This window comes from Carassius auratus, chromosome 50, assembly GCF_003368295.1.
Source record: "Carassius auratus strain Wakin chromosome 50, ASM336829v1, whole genome shotgun sequence".
NCBI lineage: Eukaryota > Metazoa > Chordata > Actinopteri > Cypriniformes > Cyprinidae > Carassius > Carassius auratus.
The window spans coordinates 12921072-12939142 of record NC_039292.1 but is presented as its reverse complement, the minus strand read 5'-3'; the positions used below and the strand labels follow the sequence as shown (position 1 = coordinate 12939142).

At 37.8% G+C, this 18071-nt stretch overlaps 1 protein-coding gene across 2 annotated transcripts; it reads right to left on the bottom strand.

Annotated features, from left to right (window-relative positions):
- Positions 1-658: 658 nt before the first annotated feature.
- Positions 659-17693, bottom strand: LOC113067063 (plakophilin-3-like). Of its 2 annotated transcripts, none has more exons than XM_026239284.1 (13): positions 17526-17693; positions 12755-12861; positions 11275-12116; positions 8682-8805; positions 8396-8600; positions 6429-6603; positions 5280-5397; positions 5016-5177; positions 4748-4927; positions 4364-4517; positions 4079-4274; positions 3907-3994; positions 659-1893 (listed from the first exon to the last, which is right to left on the bottom strand). In XM_026239284.1, exons 2-13 carry the CDS (start codon positions 12839-12841, stop codon positions 1855-1857), a joined length of 2370 nt encoding a protein of 789 aa, XP_026095069.1. In that variant the 5' UTR covers positions 12842-12861; positions 17526-17693; the 3' UTR covers positions 659-1854. The 2 variants fall into 2 exon arrangements, with proteins under 2 accessions (XP_026095069.1, XP_026095068.1); XM_026239283.1 differs by lacking the exon at positions 17526-17693 and adding an exon at positions 15749-16149.
- Between the last annotated feature and the right edge of the window lie 378 nt (positions 17694-18071).

Genomic DNA, 18071 nt, shown 5'->3' with positions numbered 1-18071 from the left:
TATTATAGGGGAATAAGTCCTGGATGGAAGATTAATGACATCACTGCACCTTTTCTCCAAAAACTGCCATCAGTCAACACTAGCAAAAGAACAGTCTGTGACACACGGTTGTGGGTGTGGCGTAAACGTTTTATACCGTTTTGAGGTAGCTGCCCTTGTCATTGCCAGGAGCAATGTGACGGTTGAGGTCAAAATTCTTAAAATGTTCAACATACAGTGCTAAAAACGCCTTTGTTTATGATTCAGATGTCATCAGTACATAGTTCTACTCAGAATATACAGACATCACAGGAGAGTCTATGGTTTAGAGTGGTTTAATGTGGCGGCTCATGAGTGAGTCATGGGGTTTTGCTGTAGGGTGTGGCAGATGATTGTTCATGTCGAAGCAGAGAGAAAGTATGTAAATATGGTTGGGCCGGCATTAGAAGAGGACAGGAACAAGCAAAACGCGTGTGTAAAAAAATAACAGGGTGGGATAAAGTCATCTTAACCGTTTTTGACGACTTGTGGCAAACACAAACTGCTGCAATCAGCAAGAATTGGAAATTTAAGAACTTTTCTACGTGAATGCAGATTAGTATATTTTTAGTGTACTGTCCCTTTAAAAGATCATAAAACAGGATTTCTCTCACAAAATCAGGTTGACAAAAACAGACTCTCTTTATTTCCTTTTTATTGTTTTTAATACGAACATAGGTCTATGACATTCACGCATCATGCATTTTACAATGAAATCATGATGAATTATAAAATACACTAGACATTCGATCATCAAAGGCTTTGAAAAGAGAACATTCCATGCATTCTTAAAGGTCAGAAAGTTTAAGACCTCTCTGCAGAATAAGGGTCTCCATCCAGTAAAAGCATGTCTCAAATCTTTAAAGATTGCAAATCGCTAATAACAGTGTCATAACTTTCAATGTTGCATACACAACAGATTAAATAATTTGGAAACATACCAACCCAACCCAAACATTCAACATTTGGCATCTATAATATATGTAAAAAAGTTTATACAAAAATATAATAATAATAAAAAAATAACCTACGTGTAAGTGGAATTGCTTCCTGTCAAATTAATGAACATATTGCACCATGTACAATTATGAAAAATAGGAAAATTCATAAATGAACAAAAATGATCATTTGGCATAGATTGATGTTTTAATCATCTTTCCATTCAAACATTCAGATTGCATTTTACCATGCATCTTCATTATCATTACAGTAATTACTAAACCTCCTTTTATTGTTTTGTACACTAAATAATGATACATACTATCTGTACATACAACAAAATACCAAAACAGAAGAAAACCCACTACATTAGAATTCAGAATAGTAAGAATTAAGTAGTTCTGTTATGACAAGGGTGATAAACAGCCCCAATCTGTCCTCTGGCCTGTGTTTATGTGTATTTTTGTGTATTATAAAACATATTACAGCTTTCTTATATTATCTACATCCTCACAATTCCAATTTTCAAGCTCAAATGTCTTCTTCGCCATCATAATACAGATATTATTCTACAAAAATAAGTATACAATTGATTACATTCCCAAGATATAATTATTATATCATGGATAGTCTGTGTTTTTGTATATTAAGAATACACATAAAAATACAGGCAAATACCAGTATAAAAAAAAGACATATTGCAATAAATCCCTGAGGATTTTTTTTAAATAACAAAAATATGCTAAATAGGAAGTGTTCAATAAAGTCTTGTGTGTGTTATCCACTTTTTCATATTTCAGAATATTTATATTGCTCTTGCTCCGTTAGTGTTTGGAGTTTTCTTTATCCATTGTCCTTATTAAATATATTCCTGATTGTTAAATATAATCCATTTAGTTAGGCCAGGTCTGTAAAGTCTTCTTTCAGGAACTGTTTCTGTAAAACACAAAGCAAAAAGCACCTCATGAGAGAGTGACAGGCAAATAATTGTTCCAGGTAGCATGCTGGCAAGCCTCCCAGATTTGAAGTAAAAGAAAGAACACCGGTTCTACGATGTGTTAGGACATGCTCAAGAGGAAATCACTTGAAATCCCCATCGCCCGGGTGTGGCTGAACATCTACCTCCCATATCAACATGCTTTAAGATTGCAAGTTTGTGTGTTTGGGAAATCAAACTCAAATAAAAGCGTGTTATTTCCCATTTTGATTATCTAGTATGATATGTGTTCATTCGAATGTTTGTGTGAGTGTGTGTGTGTGTGTGTATGTGGTATTCAAATAACTGGAAAATGTCTAGAGGGCGGGGCGGAATAACATGTGTAACTGTACTAGGTTGTAAAGAAGACACTTTCTGAGGGTGTTTTTTTCTAAGCTGAATAAAAAAAAAGTTACATTTTTACAATTAAGTAAATTTGAATAGTGCTTGCTGCGGAAGTCACTCCAGGCATTGTTGCTATATGGTTGCTAGGGTGTTGCTATGTGGTTTCTAGGGTGTACTGAGTTGTTTCCAACTGGCTCAAATCACAAGTGTCCCCTCTAAAGTCTCTATAATATTCTGGTCTCTAGCTATGGCTCAGATCACTCTTTTTATGTAATTCGCGAAAATCGTTAAGTTCGGTCATTTAGAAAAGCGACACGATTTGACAAACCATGTGATTTGAGATGTTCATGCCTGTAGCACAAATTCGGTGGGAACAGCTATGCACCAAAGTTGAATACTTAAGTGTAAAGTCCAAGACGACTGCTGGATTTTCAAATAAAACACTGACACCAACTGGTGGGGATAAATTGCACAAAACCAAGCATTTTGTGTAAACTTCGATGCTTTTTCTGGTGTATTTGTCGTCTATAACTAAAGGTGATCTGATTGTAGGTGAGCTAGCGAAATAAAGAGACTTGTATTTAGTTAGCTGTGTGATCTCAAAATGGCGGCCATTATTAGGAGTCGACCTGCTTCATTTAGATTATGCAAGTCTCATGAGTGTGCGTCAAATTTAAAACAGAATTATCAGAATACTGCTAAAGTTTTACCAAGAAATATATTTTTTAATACTTTCACAAAGTAAATGTGAGTAGTGCTTGTTATGTAAAGTCGTCTTTAGGATGCAATGGGTTATGGGTGGTTACCAAGGTGTTGCTATGTAGTTGCTAGGGTGGATGCTAGAGCTTTGCTATGTGGTTGCTTACTGTCCCAAATCACTAGCTTTCAACCCCATTTCTCTGTGAAATTCTGGTCTATAGATATGGCTTGGGTGGCTCTTTCAATGTAAATCAATGCGGTTTTCACAAATTGATGAGTATTACTACTTTCGATCATTAATAAAAGGGCATGATTTGACAAAATGTTTTTCCTTCATGTCTGTTGCAAAACCAGTTATGCATCAAAGTTTAATACTTAGTATTTTACTTGATAATACAACAGTGGTCTCAGAAATTAAACTTACACCTACTGGTGTGGATGAATCAGGCAAGAAGGACATTTTTCAGCAGTGTTGCCAAGTCCGTGGTATTCCCACAGAATTGGGCTACGTTTTGCTGCTGCAAATAGTTATTTAATATGTGGGTTGAAGCGTGATTTGACCAAGGTGTGACCCCCTGAAAGGAGGGTTTGACCCCCCTGACTGCAAATTTGGAGCCATTTTCTCCTGCAATGCGACTGGCCGTGATCAGGCTAATTTTGAATACCAATTGGGATGCTTTTGTTATCCAGACCTGGCAACCCTAGTTTTCAATTACACATACTACTGTAGAAATAGTTTAATAAATTTTAATAAATTCATAAATTTCATGATAGAGATGTTATTCCAATAAAGTGATTTGTTTTTGTCTGGTCACTCTATGTAGAACATACATTTTATGTGAGAGTATGTCCATTTTTAAACACATTTGTCAAAAGCCTTTTTAAAAAAAATGCATTATGTATATCATTTATATGATCATACTACTTACATATCTGTAATCTCTGTGTAGTTTCTTATATTGGTACATGTTGCTCATCACTGTTGCCGCAGCTCTAGCAGCTTTCAGTTTAGCAGAGCTGGATGAAAATTGCATTGTTAGTTTGGAAGCAATATCATTTAGTGATGATTTTTGTTGTATAATTGGCTGACTTTAGTTTTACCTGTTGTCATGAGTGGTCTTGATGCCCTTCAGCTTGGACAGACCTTCGCAGTTGGTGATTTCTTTTGCAGCCACCATGCTGCTGGTCACCAGGTTGTTGAGGGCTCCACAGATGTTCACCACCACGTCACTTGACGGCTCCTTCGAGCGGCCATCGGTGGGCAGTTTGGCAAGCAAGGGATCCACCACCTGTTTGGCTAAAATGAAAGAAATAGAACAATGAGCTTCTCTAAGGCCTCAGAGATGTGATGGACTGAAGTTTTGTGTCTAAAGAAGGAAGCCTCACCCATGAGGTTCTTATCCTTGGCATGACAGGATAAGTTTCTGAGTAAGCCGGTGAGAGAACGTAGCTCTAGATTGTTGCTATTGCTAAGGAGCTCCAGAATATCAGGCAACATCTTATTCTGCTCTAATGCCACACGACTCAAGATGGATGCCCACTGAAATATAAAATAGAAGTTTAATTGTCTTTTTCACGCCAAGCACTCTGGATTTTTTTCTAAGAGTTGAATTTGTCACATTTCAGTCAGCCGTCTAATCACAGTCGAAGAGGTGCGGGGCAATGATCCTGTTTGTACTACGACTGTGTTTTCAGCAGATCTCCTTGTGTTTTCTGCTGGCTAAATTTGCTTCGGTGCACACACAGCTTAATGTGAGGTGAACTTCTTACCCTCTTGTCTCCAGCTGTGATGTTCTGCAGGGCTCCGGCCGCGGCCTCTCGCGTTGTGGAGTTCTTACAGCCCATCAGGACCCGGTGATACAAGCCCACTACCTTAGGGTGCCAGAGCCACTCGATGTCTTTGGGCTGCTGGGACACTTCTCTAAACGTGGTGAGGTCCTGATTTTTTCTCTGGAAGAAAGGACAAATTATGAGATTAAACTCAAGATTGAGAAGGAAAATAGTACGGTTAAGGAGGAAATTGAAAGCAGCTTCTTACATCTTTGGCCTTCTTGCTATTAGGGGTGAAGCAGCCGATAGCTTCTGCTTTTGAGCTCTGAGCTCGATTCGGACCCTCCAGCTGTATAAGTGATGTAGGGGGCATCTCATTGTACAGCTGAAAGGACAGATTCCTCAACACACACGCTGCGTTCTCCACACCCTGAGAGAGGAACACACTCATGAATGGCCATGTGAACACACACCTCACAAGAGGAGGCAGCAACAGAGGCAGAATATAAAAAAGAGGGTGCTACACAAATACCTTCTCATCTACTTCACTGTCCTCCAAGCGTTTCTCAATATAGCCAACCAGAGCATTTATAAGGCCACGGGTAGCTCTCATCTTCTCTCTGGTCTTCTCGTTCACCGAGCTCAAGTTTCTGTACAAGGAAACAGAAGGATATATAAAAAGTGGAATCTCATAAAAACATTTCCAGATCTTGTTTCACCAGAGAAAAAACTTAATATAAGTATATAAGTTTAAAGATACTATTATTCTCATTACATTTTCTTTAATCTATAAAACATATTTTCGAAAATAAATTAGCTTACTGTCAAGAAATCATTTTCTAAAAGCAATAGTCCTAAAAAAGGGTTCATATATTTTATCCTATAATTTTATAAAACAAATAGTCCGAAAAAAGGGCCTAATTTTCTATAAGTTTCCAAAAAAAATAACAGACCTCAAAATATTAATAATCCATAATTTTCTAAACAAAAAAATTATCATCCTAAAATTAGGCATAATTAGGTAATATTATATATAGGTATAATTTTCTATAATTTCATAAAATAAAAAGACCTCAAAATATTATTTATCATTCATAATTTTCTCGTCCTAAAATTGTTTTATTTTCTTTAAACTTATAAAAACATAACAGACCTAAAAGTATAACAGACCTAAAAATAGTTTTCTAAAATTAACAGTCCTAAAAATATTTCTGATTATCAAAGCAACAGTCCTACAACAGTTTTTTTTTAAAACTATTATTTATCATCTAGAATTAAAAAAAAAATCATCCTAAAATGTTATTATTTTCTGCAAAAACCTAAAAAAAGAATACATTTTCAATAATTTTCTTAAATTAACAGTCCTAGAAATAGGATTAATTTCCTAAAAACAACAGACCTAAAAATATAATACATTGTCTATGGTTTTCAAAAAAAAAAAGACCTAAAAAAAAGGATATATTTTATAATTTTCTTAAAAGTAGCAGTCCTAAAAATAGCCTTCATGATTTTCTAAAGTATAGTTTGGGTTGGATTTAGCATTGGAACATGATTCAAGTAACTAGCAGGGATGTGGCTGGAGGGGATTTTCATTTAATGAAGTCAGATGAAGTTCCTACAGGAACAGGAACCAGTAAAGGGGAACTAAAACTCAGGTGACATCACTGTCTCAGGTGTTTACCTGAGACAGCCGGTGGTGTTGAAGAAGATTTCGGACTTGGCGGTGTTCAGCAGGACGATGTCCTGGTCCCCGGTGCCAGAGAGGGGAATCAGAATCTTCTCTGTCAATTCGGGAAGAGTTTGTTGTGCCAGCCTGTGTTTCAGGTTATCCTTAGAGGACAGATTCCACAGAATACCTACAGGGAATGACAGCAGAGAGGAGAGAGAGAGATAAAGAGAATGAGGAAAAGAGCATGGGAAAGTGTCGCAGCAAATAGATAAGAATTTGAATACAGATAAGAAAAAAAAAAAACAAGGAAGGAAAAAGGGGAGAAAAAAGTGAAACACTTTATAACTGCAGCAGCCGTTTCAAATAATTTCACAAATCGAACTTCCTTGCAGAATATATACAACTTCCTTAGCTTCTGTTATGATGTCATCCTCTCAAATGCCCCCATGTGTAGTGGAGAGATTTTCATTGGTAGATTTATTTGGTTTATTCGAGCTTCAGCATAGGCACGCTCAGACACGCACAGACCACAACCACCTTTGCTACAAGAGTCCGTTCTTTCCATGCACGTCAAGACATCGCTGAGCAAACTACTAAAGCAAGTAGTTTGATTCAGTACTGAGAGATCAGTCAATGCCCTGAGTGGAACGCATTCAGATACACACATCTAGCCTGATGATGAAAACCTCTTCGTACGTCATATCTGGAGTCATTTCATGTCCTAAAAGGACACTGGACCTCACTACCATAAATGAAAAAGTCTTTAATCGAAGGATGTATCTATATTCTCTACATATTATAAACATACTGTAAAGCTGAATAAAAATGTAAAGCATCGACTGTATCTCCTGCAGAGGAGACCCAGTGTGGATGGTAGATCTGCACTGCAAAGTATTGATAAAAACAATATTTAAACTAATAAAAATGCAATGTTTCAGAGAATATTTTTGTGTTACGTATTTGTTATGCTAATTAGAACATTAAAGGCCAGATTTATTAACAGGTTATATCAATGCAAACCCTCTGCTGTCAGGATTTACTAAAGACACGCAGTGGAAAATTAGTCATGAAAGGGCTTGGACAGAGTTAGTTTTGCAGCTGACCTTAATGCTAGGGATGCACGATATTGGATTTTGGCCGATATTCGATATGCCGATATTTTCAAAATAATTTTGCCCGATGCCGATACCGATATCGATATATATACAAATATATACTGATATATTTAAACTTTAATTTTACTGAAGAGAAATCCATGTGTCTCTTCTGTACTGATTTTACCATAAATTTATTATTTTACAAATGTAGACAGACATTCACATCTGAAAAACAGGTCAATTATTTCACTTGGAGAATATCGGTTTGGCTCATCGGCAGAAATATTCATATCGGCCGATACCGATAATGGTCATTTTAAGCTTTTATCGGCCGATACCGATATTGTGCCGATATTATCGTGCATCCCTACTTAATGCTTATTCATTTGTAGGAGTTGCCTTTTAAAGGCTAAATCTGTGGGAGGAGATTTAATGAAATCATGCAGGGTAAGGCTTGTGGTAGTCAGTTTACTGGAATTTCTGCCATTATTTAATGCACCCAAAAAAAGCATGTTTTAACCCATTTTGTGCCCGTGTTGTTAAAATATCATTGCTAATTTGTGCTGCTCTCGTCATTGTCCGTACATCAACCAGAGAACGTTCCACTCCCATTGACTCTTTTGCTGCCTCACGCTAATTTGCTCTTATTTTCCAAAATCTTTAGCTTGGCAACATGCAAACTTCAAACTCCATTGGAATCATTTGTGAATCTATACGTGTAGCACATGGAGTTGTTTTCTATGTACAAGTGCTCCAAATCAGTCATTAATGAGGTTAACATGTGGCCTTAAGGTGAGGGTTGTTCTGTTCATTTTGTGTCACAATGCAGATTAAAACGGCTTTACAGTTAAGTTTCAGGAACTGCATGACTGAAATGCACACCTGTGATGTTCTTGCGGAGTTCGTCGTCTTCTTCTCCAAGGGCCTCTATGAGCTTGGTGATCCCGTCGGCTTCGATAAGAGCCACTTTGTTCTCCATGTTCTCGTAGATGACATTCCTGGTGGCTCCGGTGGCGAAGTGCTGCACCTCTCGACTCTTGCTGGTATACAGCTGCACCAGAAGAGGAACTCCCTTCAACTCGTTCACCTGAAAGAAAAAGAAGTTCTACTTATATCGAAAACACACATTTCACTCTAACCTTTCTTCAGATGGAAAGCAATTGTATACCTGTGTCTTTGCTTCGTTGTTATGGTAACACTCATGCTGAATGTAGGCAGCTCCCAACATCTGAAGATTTTGATCGGACTCACCAAGATAGCCAATGGCAGTAAACATGTCCAAAGAGTTGATTCTAGGAAAGTGTGGAGAATTGGAATATTAAATCATTAGCTTAGTAACATGCAGTCATCAAACTTAGTTGGAATCAACTGTAAGTATACTTGTGTGGCACACAGTATTGCTTTCTAGAGCAATCCAAATCAGTCAGTAATGTGGTTTGATATTAGCATGTGGTCTTCTGTAACATCTACAGATGAATCGACTAGTCCCTGGTGACGTGTGCTGGACTTTTACAATCATTTTGTCCACATTAAGGGGCCGTTCACATATTGCGTCTAAAAACGTGTGGAAAACGCTAGGCGCGCCGCTTTTTTCCTTCTTTCGTAAGCGCTCGGGCAGAAGAGCTCCTGAGGCGTCTGCCTTTGCTAAGCAACCATGACATGCCATCTCCATGAAGACGCGGAAATTTCAGCAAAGGATAAATGGATTTGCAGCACTAAAAATCGCTCGCACTAAATTTATTTAAAAATGGCAATCCATATACAGCTATGAACAGCTTTTCCTTTATCTTGGCTAAGTTTTCAACGTTGTTACGGGAAAGGATGAAGCTGACTGGTTAGTTCTTGTCACATGACCCGCGGTGCGCTTGCGGCTCTCTGAAAAGTTGAGATGTTTTTAACTCGATGCGGTGCGCGTGCGCGTCGCGACCGCGTCGCTTCCATTATGAGCGCAAATGACGCACGCCTACATTGGAAATAACGAACTTGCGCACGCAAAAGACGCGATATGTGAACGGCCCCTAAGCCTGCCCCTTTCTTATAGTTGACTCAAAATTCAGATCTGGCTCCATCCAATCAACAACCGATGGATAGAAACCAGTTCACATGCTAATTTTTTTCTTTTTCGAGAAGCAATTTCACAATAAGCAATAAAAGGTTGCTACTTCAGTTTCTTCGCAGCTTCATAAAGTTCTTCCTCGCTTTGAGTCTTTGGGACACTTTATTAGCATGCGGTGTTAAGGTGCGATCAGATTTACTGATGTGTGTTGAATTTTTGTTGGTGAAATCCAGTCATTTCAATAGGAATCCGCATGATTCTTTATGCATGAAAGTACGAAAACTTGGAAATTTCATTTAGTAGTGATACTAAAAGGTAACACCAAAGATACATTGTCCAGTAACGAAAATATAGCCGATAATATTCATTAGTAGTAGTCATAGCATTGAGCTCTGGAGCTCATGTAGGAAATTCGGGTTTGAATCCGTTCTGCACAATTTTTCAACCCTGTTCCCAACTTTCTAAGCCTAAGGTGGAAACTTGAATAAAAAGGCGGTTTCATATACTAGCTTATCTTGGTTTCTTAACTTAAGAGTCAGCATTATTTGAAGACATTTTTGCTCAACAGGAAATTCCTTCATGTGTGTTTGTGTGTGCTGGCGCATGTCGCAGGAGTGATAGGAAGTGTGTGCTTCTTTCCCAGGGTGTGTGAAGTGTGAGGTGGCTGGACTGGTTTGGGTGTGCCTGCGCAACAGACTCGCTCTTCACTTTTAACACACATATACAGGCAATGCTTGGCAACACCAAACATATACACATGCATGCACACACACACAGTTAGCGCAATAAGGACAGATATGGATGCACTGACAGGCTGTTAAAGCAAAGTAGGACTAATTTTACGCTTCAAAGGTCAGCCCTACACTCACTGCTTGTAATCACTGTTATCCGACTTACACGCACTTAACGAAAACTTAACGAGAACAGCTAACCGACTAGGTTGCAATCAGTAATATGCAGTGTTTGTTGTGAGGGAATTTCTGACTGAGAGTAATGAGGAAGCATTTGAACACATGCTATTTGTGCATTTAAAGCAATTAGGCCTACATTTCAGTGGTGTTTTACGCTAATGGTGCTAGCATTCTACTTCTTTGTACATCTTTAAAGTCAATTTAAATTTTTTTGAATGATCCAGTGAATAAACTACTGAAAGGTACTTCATTTCATACTTCAACTCAAAGGATTTCTCACTTTATAATCACTAACTTGATGGCTACAAAGAACACCTTTATGAACCTTATGTAACACTAGAGTGAAAAAAATACAACAATTAAACCAACTCTAAACTATGATTGGCTGAGTCACATTCGAAAGCACTGTAAAATAGCCAATATAAACGCATGTGACCACGACTCAAATTTAATTTGGCAAGTTAAACTCTACTTTATCTAACAATACTCCTTAAAGGCGGTTAGAAATGCAAACTAATATATTGGGTAAATATTATTGATCTTATTGTGACTCATCCATGCATATGTTCCATATCTTAAATATTGTAAGTTTTAATCATAATTTTGTTATCTTCCTGGTGACATATGAAAAAATTCCATTCAATCAACAAGTAATGGTCAAAAAGTAATTTTCGATCAAAATATGCAATTAAAGGTTCTACTTCCATTTCAGTACTTTCTTCCTTGCCTTGACTCATTGGGGATGCATTTCGTTCTGTATTTTGATACAGATACAAAAAAAAATTTGTTCTTACCCGCTCAGATTGCCCATGCTCCCCATCATATCCATGCCGTCAAACACATCCTTGCCTCTCCCGACACTATGCATGCTCCTGACGGAGCCGGCGCGCGACAGCCTTCCCTGCTGCATCACCGCCATACTGCTCTGTGAGCCGTTTAATCCGGCACTTCCGTACATGCTTGATGACATGTTGGACCCGCGAGTTGTTTGACGGTTGTTCATTCGGCTGATGGTGCGGTGGGCAGGGCCTTTGAAGGATGCAGCCCTAACGTAGACCTCCTGCTCCATGCCTCCACCGCCAGAGCCCAGCGTCCCGCTGGGTGGGAGTTTCATGGCTGGCAGCGTCATGGAACTGACCTGCTGCTGTCCGTTTTCAAATCCGTTCATCATAGAGGTTGAATACATGGACTGGCGTGGGTAGGTGTTGACAGCATAGCCGTTGCTCATGCTCTGCATGGAGGCCTGTTGTGTGTAAGTGGCGTCACGCTCTGAAACCAGGCTGGAATCGCTGTCGTCCTGCACCAACCATGAAGAAACCATTTGGCGTGGCACGGATGACAAACGCATGGAATGCATTGACAGAGTCTCTGGGTCGCCCCCCCTTCGACTGAAGGATCGAGTCATTGCGCTGACCTGCTGCTGTGGAACTTGGCCACCACCACTTTGGTAACCACTGACTTGGAAACTGCCACCCTGGTAGCTGCCGTTGCCAAACTCTTCTTGGTAATATGCCCCACCGCCGCCACCACCACCACCACCACCACCACCTCCTGTGTAACTCATTTTGGTTCTTGGGGCGAAATCAATGGCGGAACGGGATGAGTAACCACTGGAGTACTGGGATGGACGTCGGACCTAATAGAAAAGAGAAAACTGCATACTGAATATCTACAGCGTTTTCAACTATATTTATCAATTGATTAAAATGTAATTGAATTGCATATGGCAATTAATTAATAAATATGACTGCTATTAATCACATCGGCATTTCCAAAAAAAAAAGGCCTGAAATTCAGATAATTTAGATAAGAGCAAAAACATTAGTAATGGTATTTCCAATTTGAATCACTTTCATGGTAAAATCAAGTTTAACAGCATTGTTTTTAATATTTTTTGTCATTTATTAACGATTTTTGGCATTAATTCAAGCATTTTTGTATTAATTTATGCATTTGAGCCTTCTTTTTTTATACATTAAATCAACAACTCTACTTAATATATTATCTCTCAATAGGAATATAACTGAAAGTGATGTTTAGAGGCTTCTAAACTTGTGACTTTTCATATGTGGCTGTTGGTTAGAGCTAAGTCGTGAAATATCACATCTAACTAACAAACTCCCCATTACTCATTTTGAATATTTGGACAAGATACACATCTATACAGTCACAAACGCACAAAAGCTTTCTTTAACCGGCTCATGAAGTGCTGTCCTTCAAACAAGCAAACTACTATAAAATATTTATGTTTAAAAGAAAGGGAAAGAATCTTACTGTCATTGATCTGCTGGGGGCATAGACGGAGGATTTAGAGCTGAAATTTGGAGTGAAATTCTGGCTCATTGTTGAATATTTTGTCATTGTCGAATGATTCCCAGACTCTAAAAGAAGAAAAACACAGAGAATTAATATAACTGTGCATTTAAATTGAATTTCTGACGGTGAAAATCAGTAAGAAAATACTATTTTTTTTTTACATCAGGAATATTCCTACCAGTGAACTTTCTCGATGTGCTATCACGTTCTGCATGTTTCTGAACACAACTGACACACCTAACAGCTCAGCTACAATGTATTTTAATCAAGAAAATAATACCTCTGATGTCAACGCAATATTAAATTGCCTCTTAGTTGGTTCAGACTGTAATAAACTAGTAATCAGTTATTAAATCAAAGACCCTCATTATAAAACAATGGTCTTTGATTAGACACTTGCACTGTTTTTCTTCAGTTCAAATACAACATTTTCTCCAAAAGAATATGGCAAATCAGGTAACAGTAAACAACAGAGCTAGATTAAACCAAAGAAATGCTTCTGTTTTACAACATAAAACTATTAACTATAAATTTAAAAATTATTGTAAGCACTGACTATTGTAAACAGACATGCTATGCAGTAATTAAATAACTTTGCCGTTTTGTATTATTTTAGCCATGTTTATGATACCTTAGTACATAATTTTGTACAAATACATGCATGTTTGTTATTTTATTGAACAACTGAACATTAAAAAACACATTAAATGCGCTTTTTTGTTTTCCTTTAGCCATGTTAATGATACCTTTGTACACAAGTTTGTATAGAAACATGCATGCTTGTTCTTTGATGGAAAAAATAAACAGAAAATGTTTTTAGTTTCACTTTAATCATGTTTACTACAGCTTTATAATCAAGTTATCATGTAAACATCCATAATTGTTCTTTGAACAATTAAACAAATGTGTTTTGTTTCACCGAGGTCATATTCATGATATCTTTGCAGGCATGTTTGTATGTAAACATGCTTGTTTTAGACATTTAAAAACATTCAAATGTGCCTTTTTGTTTCCCTTTAGCCATGTTTATGATATGAAAACATGCACGTTGGTTGGTTTAAACAAACAAAAAAAATTTTTTTTTTCATGTTTGTGATACCTATAAGTTTACATTTTTGAACTTGAATGTTATTTCATTTGCTTCCTTGTAGTCAGGCTTGTAACACTATTGTATGCAAGTGTGGATGTTTTGTTTGAATGTAATCAAGTTGCTGAAGGGACAACATTTCAGCAGGCTGCCAATTTTGTGGGAAATAATTTACAGACGTCAAATGTAAAGCCAAAGATTTTCTGCGCCATAAAGTCATCTACTCTGTAACTTTACAGCTAAGTCAGTATGCTCGTCATGTGTCTTTGATGGCACTTCAAGTATGAGGCAAACTTGTAGAGTTGCATGAATTAAATTAATTACTGCAGAGCAAGTTTTAGCACAGTTTTACAGCGTTTTAGTTCTGGCTCAGCAGCAGATGGGGCTAAGGCGTCCAGGTATGTTTCAATCAAAGCTTGATACAGTATGTGCATCTACAGGCATGCAAGTTCACGTGTTTGAGTATGTGAATGTGTGAATTACAGAGTGGTTTAAGCATTTCTTTAGAGAATAAGTGTGGAGTAAGTTGTAGACACCAGGCAGAAGGAAAGACAGAACTGGTCTGATCGCTGTGGTACACTCCCAATGTCATCTCTCTCAAGTTCATAACATTGCTTGGTATTTTAATGTCAAATCTAGTTTAAGCACTTTCGAGACGTGGTATGCATTTCCTCCTGAAAACCTTGGACCAGTAAAAGGAAGACTCAAGGCTATTCTAACCTGTCAAATGCAGGTGAACCTCATAAACGAGGGTCCGGTTAACAAACCCGCTAAGCACCAGAGGTTAAAGTGCAGGAAATAACTGCGGCAGAACCTCATAAAGTCTAATCTAATCAACCACACATTCATAAAAAACTTTCAAGTGCACACTAATGTAATGTATACTAATGTGCTTTTACAACTGTACAGTACTGCAAGTCTCACTTGGCTTTAAAAACTAAACTCTGAGCAACTGCTGCGTATAAGGTGGCAGATTAAAACAAATACTGTAGATTTCTCTCAGGTTGTATTCTTCAGCTTTTCCATCGCACCAGGTGATATTTACGCCATTATGATCAACGGAGCCAAATTACATTCCTTTTGTGCAGTCCGAAGCGCTTTTTTGTCTAGAGTGTGTTGGGTTTCTTCAAAGGAGAGCTTTGAAACTTTCACTCTCACTCAGTCGCGTAACAGGAACCGGATTACACTTAAACCTTGCTCAGCTCCCTCCTGTAAAAACCAGAAGTCGCACTGTACTTCTGTCTGTTCTGCCAGTGCCACTTTCCATGATAATGAATACAATAAATTGTATTTTCTTATTTCGAATGGCCACTTTTAATGTTCAAGAACAATAGTGAACACTAAATCTACCACACCTGATGTGAACTGACCACCATCTACGACATTATTATTATTTTTTGTGTGTGTATTGCCAGAAAACAAAGGTAAATGCATACTAGTTCAGGTCAAGTCACACTTGAACAATAATAATAATAATAATTGCATACATTATCAACAAATGTCATGTGGGATATTTAGTCTTATCCAAACAACAGAAACCATGTGACTTTTGCTCCAGGCAGTGTTTCTCATAACTATATTGTTTTGCATACTTAGCTGTAAACAAAAAAGTACAGCCTGTGCCTGTGAATTTATTAATAATACTTCCCCTATTGATATCTAACAAATAATAGCGTTCCCAAAGGTTAATGAAGATGAAATTCAACTCCAGGTCACTGGTAAATTAAACCACATGCTGTATAAAAGCACAGCGCAAAGGCTTTTATGTAAAGTCAACCTGGCAGATGATGAGCAGATTAATAATTCAAAGGCTGTTGTGTTATTGAAGATGTATTACGATGAGATCAAAGCGCCGAGTGACACACCTGAGGCTGCGTATTGTGCCGACGAGCCGTTCTGGCGCGGGAGCGTGGATTTCTCCGCCAGTCTCATGGACACCTGCTGGTTCACGCGCTTGAACCTCGCCACCTCCTTGGCGTGGGTCCCGCCGTGCGCGAGCTCGGTTTGCGAGGGGACCGCGTAAGTGCTGACGGTCGTGTTGGGCTGCAGCGCCGAGTGAAACACGTTCTCCGAGGTCACACTCACACTCATGGCGAAGCGACGATGGGACCGAGTTCAACCACTAAGACCAAAAAGTTACAGTCCCACCAGAGAGTGGAAAGAAGGGCAGATCCACGCGATACAAAACAGTCAAGTCGTGTTCAGGGTAGTCAGCTTGTGTTTCTCTGTGAGGAGACGCAAAACTAACGGCTGCTCGGAACTCTGCGGCTTTTTCGCAGATGGGAGGTAAAGTGGGCGTGGCTTAGCGGTGAGTCATCAGTTACCTGATCCAGGTAAACTCATGAACGCACAAAAGATGGCCTTTTTTATTATTTATTTTTTCTGTGTAATTCTATTTTATTTGTGTGAATCGTTTTATGTCCAATTTTCCTTTTGTCACATTTTTCTATCTATCTATCTATCTATCTATCTATCTATCTATCTATCTATCTATCTATCTATCTATCTAGATAGATAGATAGATAGATAGATAGATTTCCTGCATATCGTTTCTGTGATGTATCTGTACGTTTACTTTTGTGTTTCAGAGTTAGAGTATTTGTAACACTTTATTTTAGTGTTCGTTACATTTTACATCATACATGTAGCCTACTTATTATATTATAACAGTAAATTATGCATGCAATAATCCCAAACCATAACCCAGTAAAGGTTGTTAATGAAAATTACTCAGTGCTAAAATGTAAAATTACACTGTAGCTATAATAAAGTGTAACCTGGTTTTTATTATTATCGTTAACGTAAAATGGGGTGTACAACAGACAGTAATCTAGACATGATTTATTATGTAAATAGCATATCAAAAATAAATATGTTAATAAATTATATAAACATGAAAGTCATTTAATAACTTTTTTTAGGACCTGACAAACATTTTATTTTACCAGTGTGTATTTGGAATCGAACCAAATAAAACCTATGACTCGTTAATGGTGAATTTGCATAGAAGTCTCCAACACTGAAACTTTCATTCACTCTTGAGACATCTCTTCATCTGAGAGAATGTGCTCTGACATGCAGGTGACGTGCGTCTCCGATTATACCGGATGTTGTTGTGTCGTATCGTCACCTAGCAACACAGGAAGCGCGGAAACGACTGTCTAAGCTTTTTCCTTAAAAACGGTTTGTTTTCTTTAAAACACAAACATCAACTCTGATAAAGAATGATGATACTGTCCAGCCGTGTTTTACCAATGTCAAATAAACTCAATAAGCTGCAGTTTAAATACATATTTTTATTTAAGTGTGATTAATGTATCCACTTTAAACTGTTTATTAATACAAGTGCACTCCTAAATCGTTTAAAACAATTAAATGTATTTAAAACCACGAATATGTTTCTATTTATTCTTAAAATCGTTCTGTTTATATTATTTGTCATTTACAGAATATGCTAATTAAAAACAAAAAACAAAAAAATATATAAATAAAGCTCCTCTCACTTGGAGTCACTGAGACTGATTCATGTTCAGACAGCATTTGCATGCTTGTTCACAAAACTGAATCATGCTTGTTCAAGAACTGACAAGATCAAGCCTATCCAATTAGCATATGCTGAAAACACATAGAATCTTTACTCACCAAAAGGCCGATCAGGATTTAGCGTATATCTCCAGAAATGTATTCAGTGTGCTGTCTCACAGTTTGCTTGTTAAAGTGAGACAGGAGTCACAGAGAGGCAAGGAGATATAGATTCTGCAGTGCCAACGCCCATATCACGTTAGAAAGATGCATGTCTGTGCACTCAAGACACTTTTCTGGTTACCGATCCCCTGAATGAAGAAGGTGTGTGTGATTGTGTCAGACAGTTACAGCGGAGACACACACACACACACACACACACACACACACACACATTCAGAGAGTGAGTCTGCAGGTGGAGGTGTGATGCAGACGTCAGACAAGGAGGACAGACAAACCTAAAACCCCCACAAAACTATTACGTGCAGTGACCAGTAAGATAATAAGAACTTATCATCAGTTTCTTGGTTCATTTTTTGTTTTGTCACTTATTGCTAAGTACAAACCCGATTCCAAAAAAGTTGGGACACTGTACAAATTCTGAGTTAAAAAGGAATGGAGTAATTTACAAATCTCATAAACTTACATTTTATTCACAATAGAATA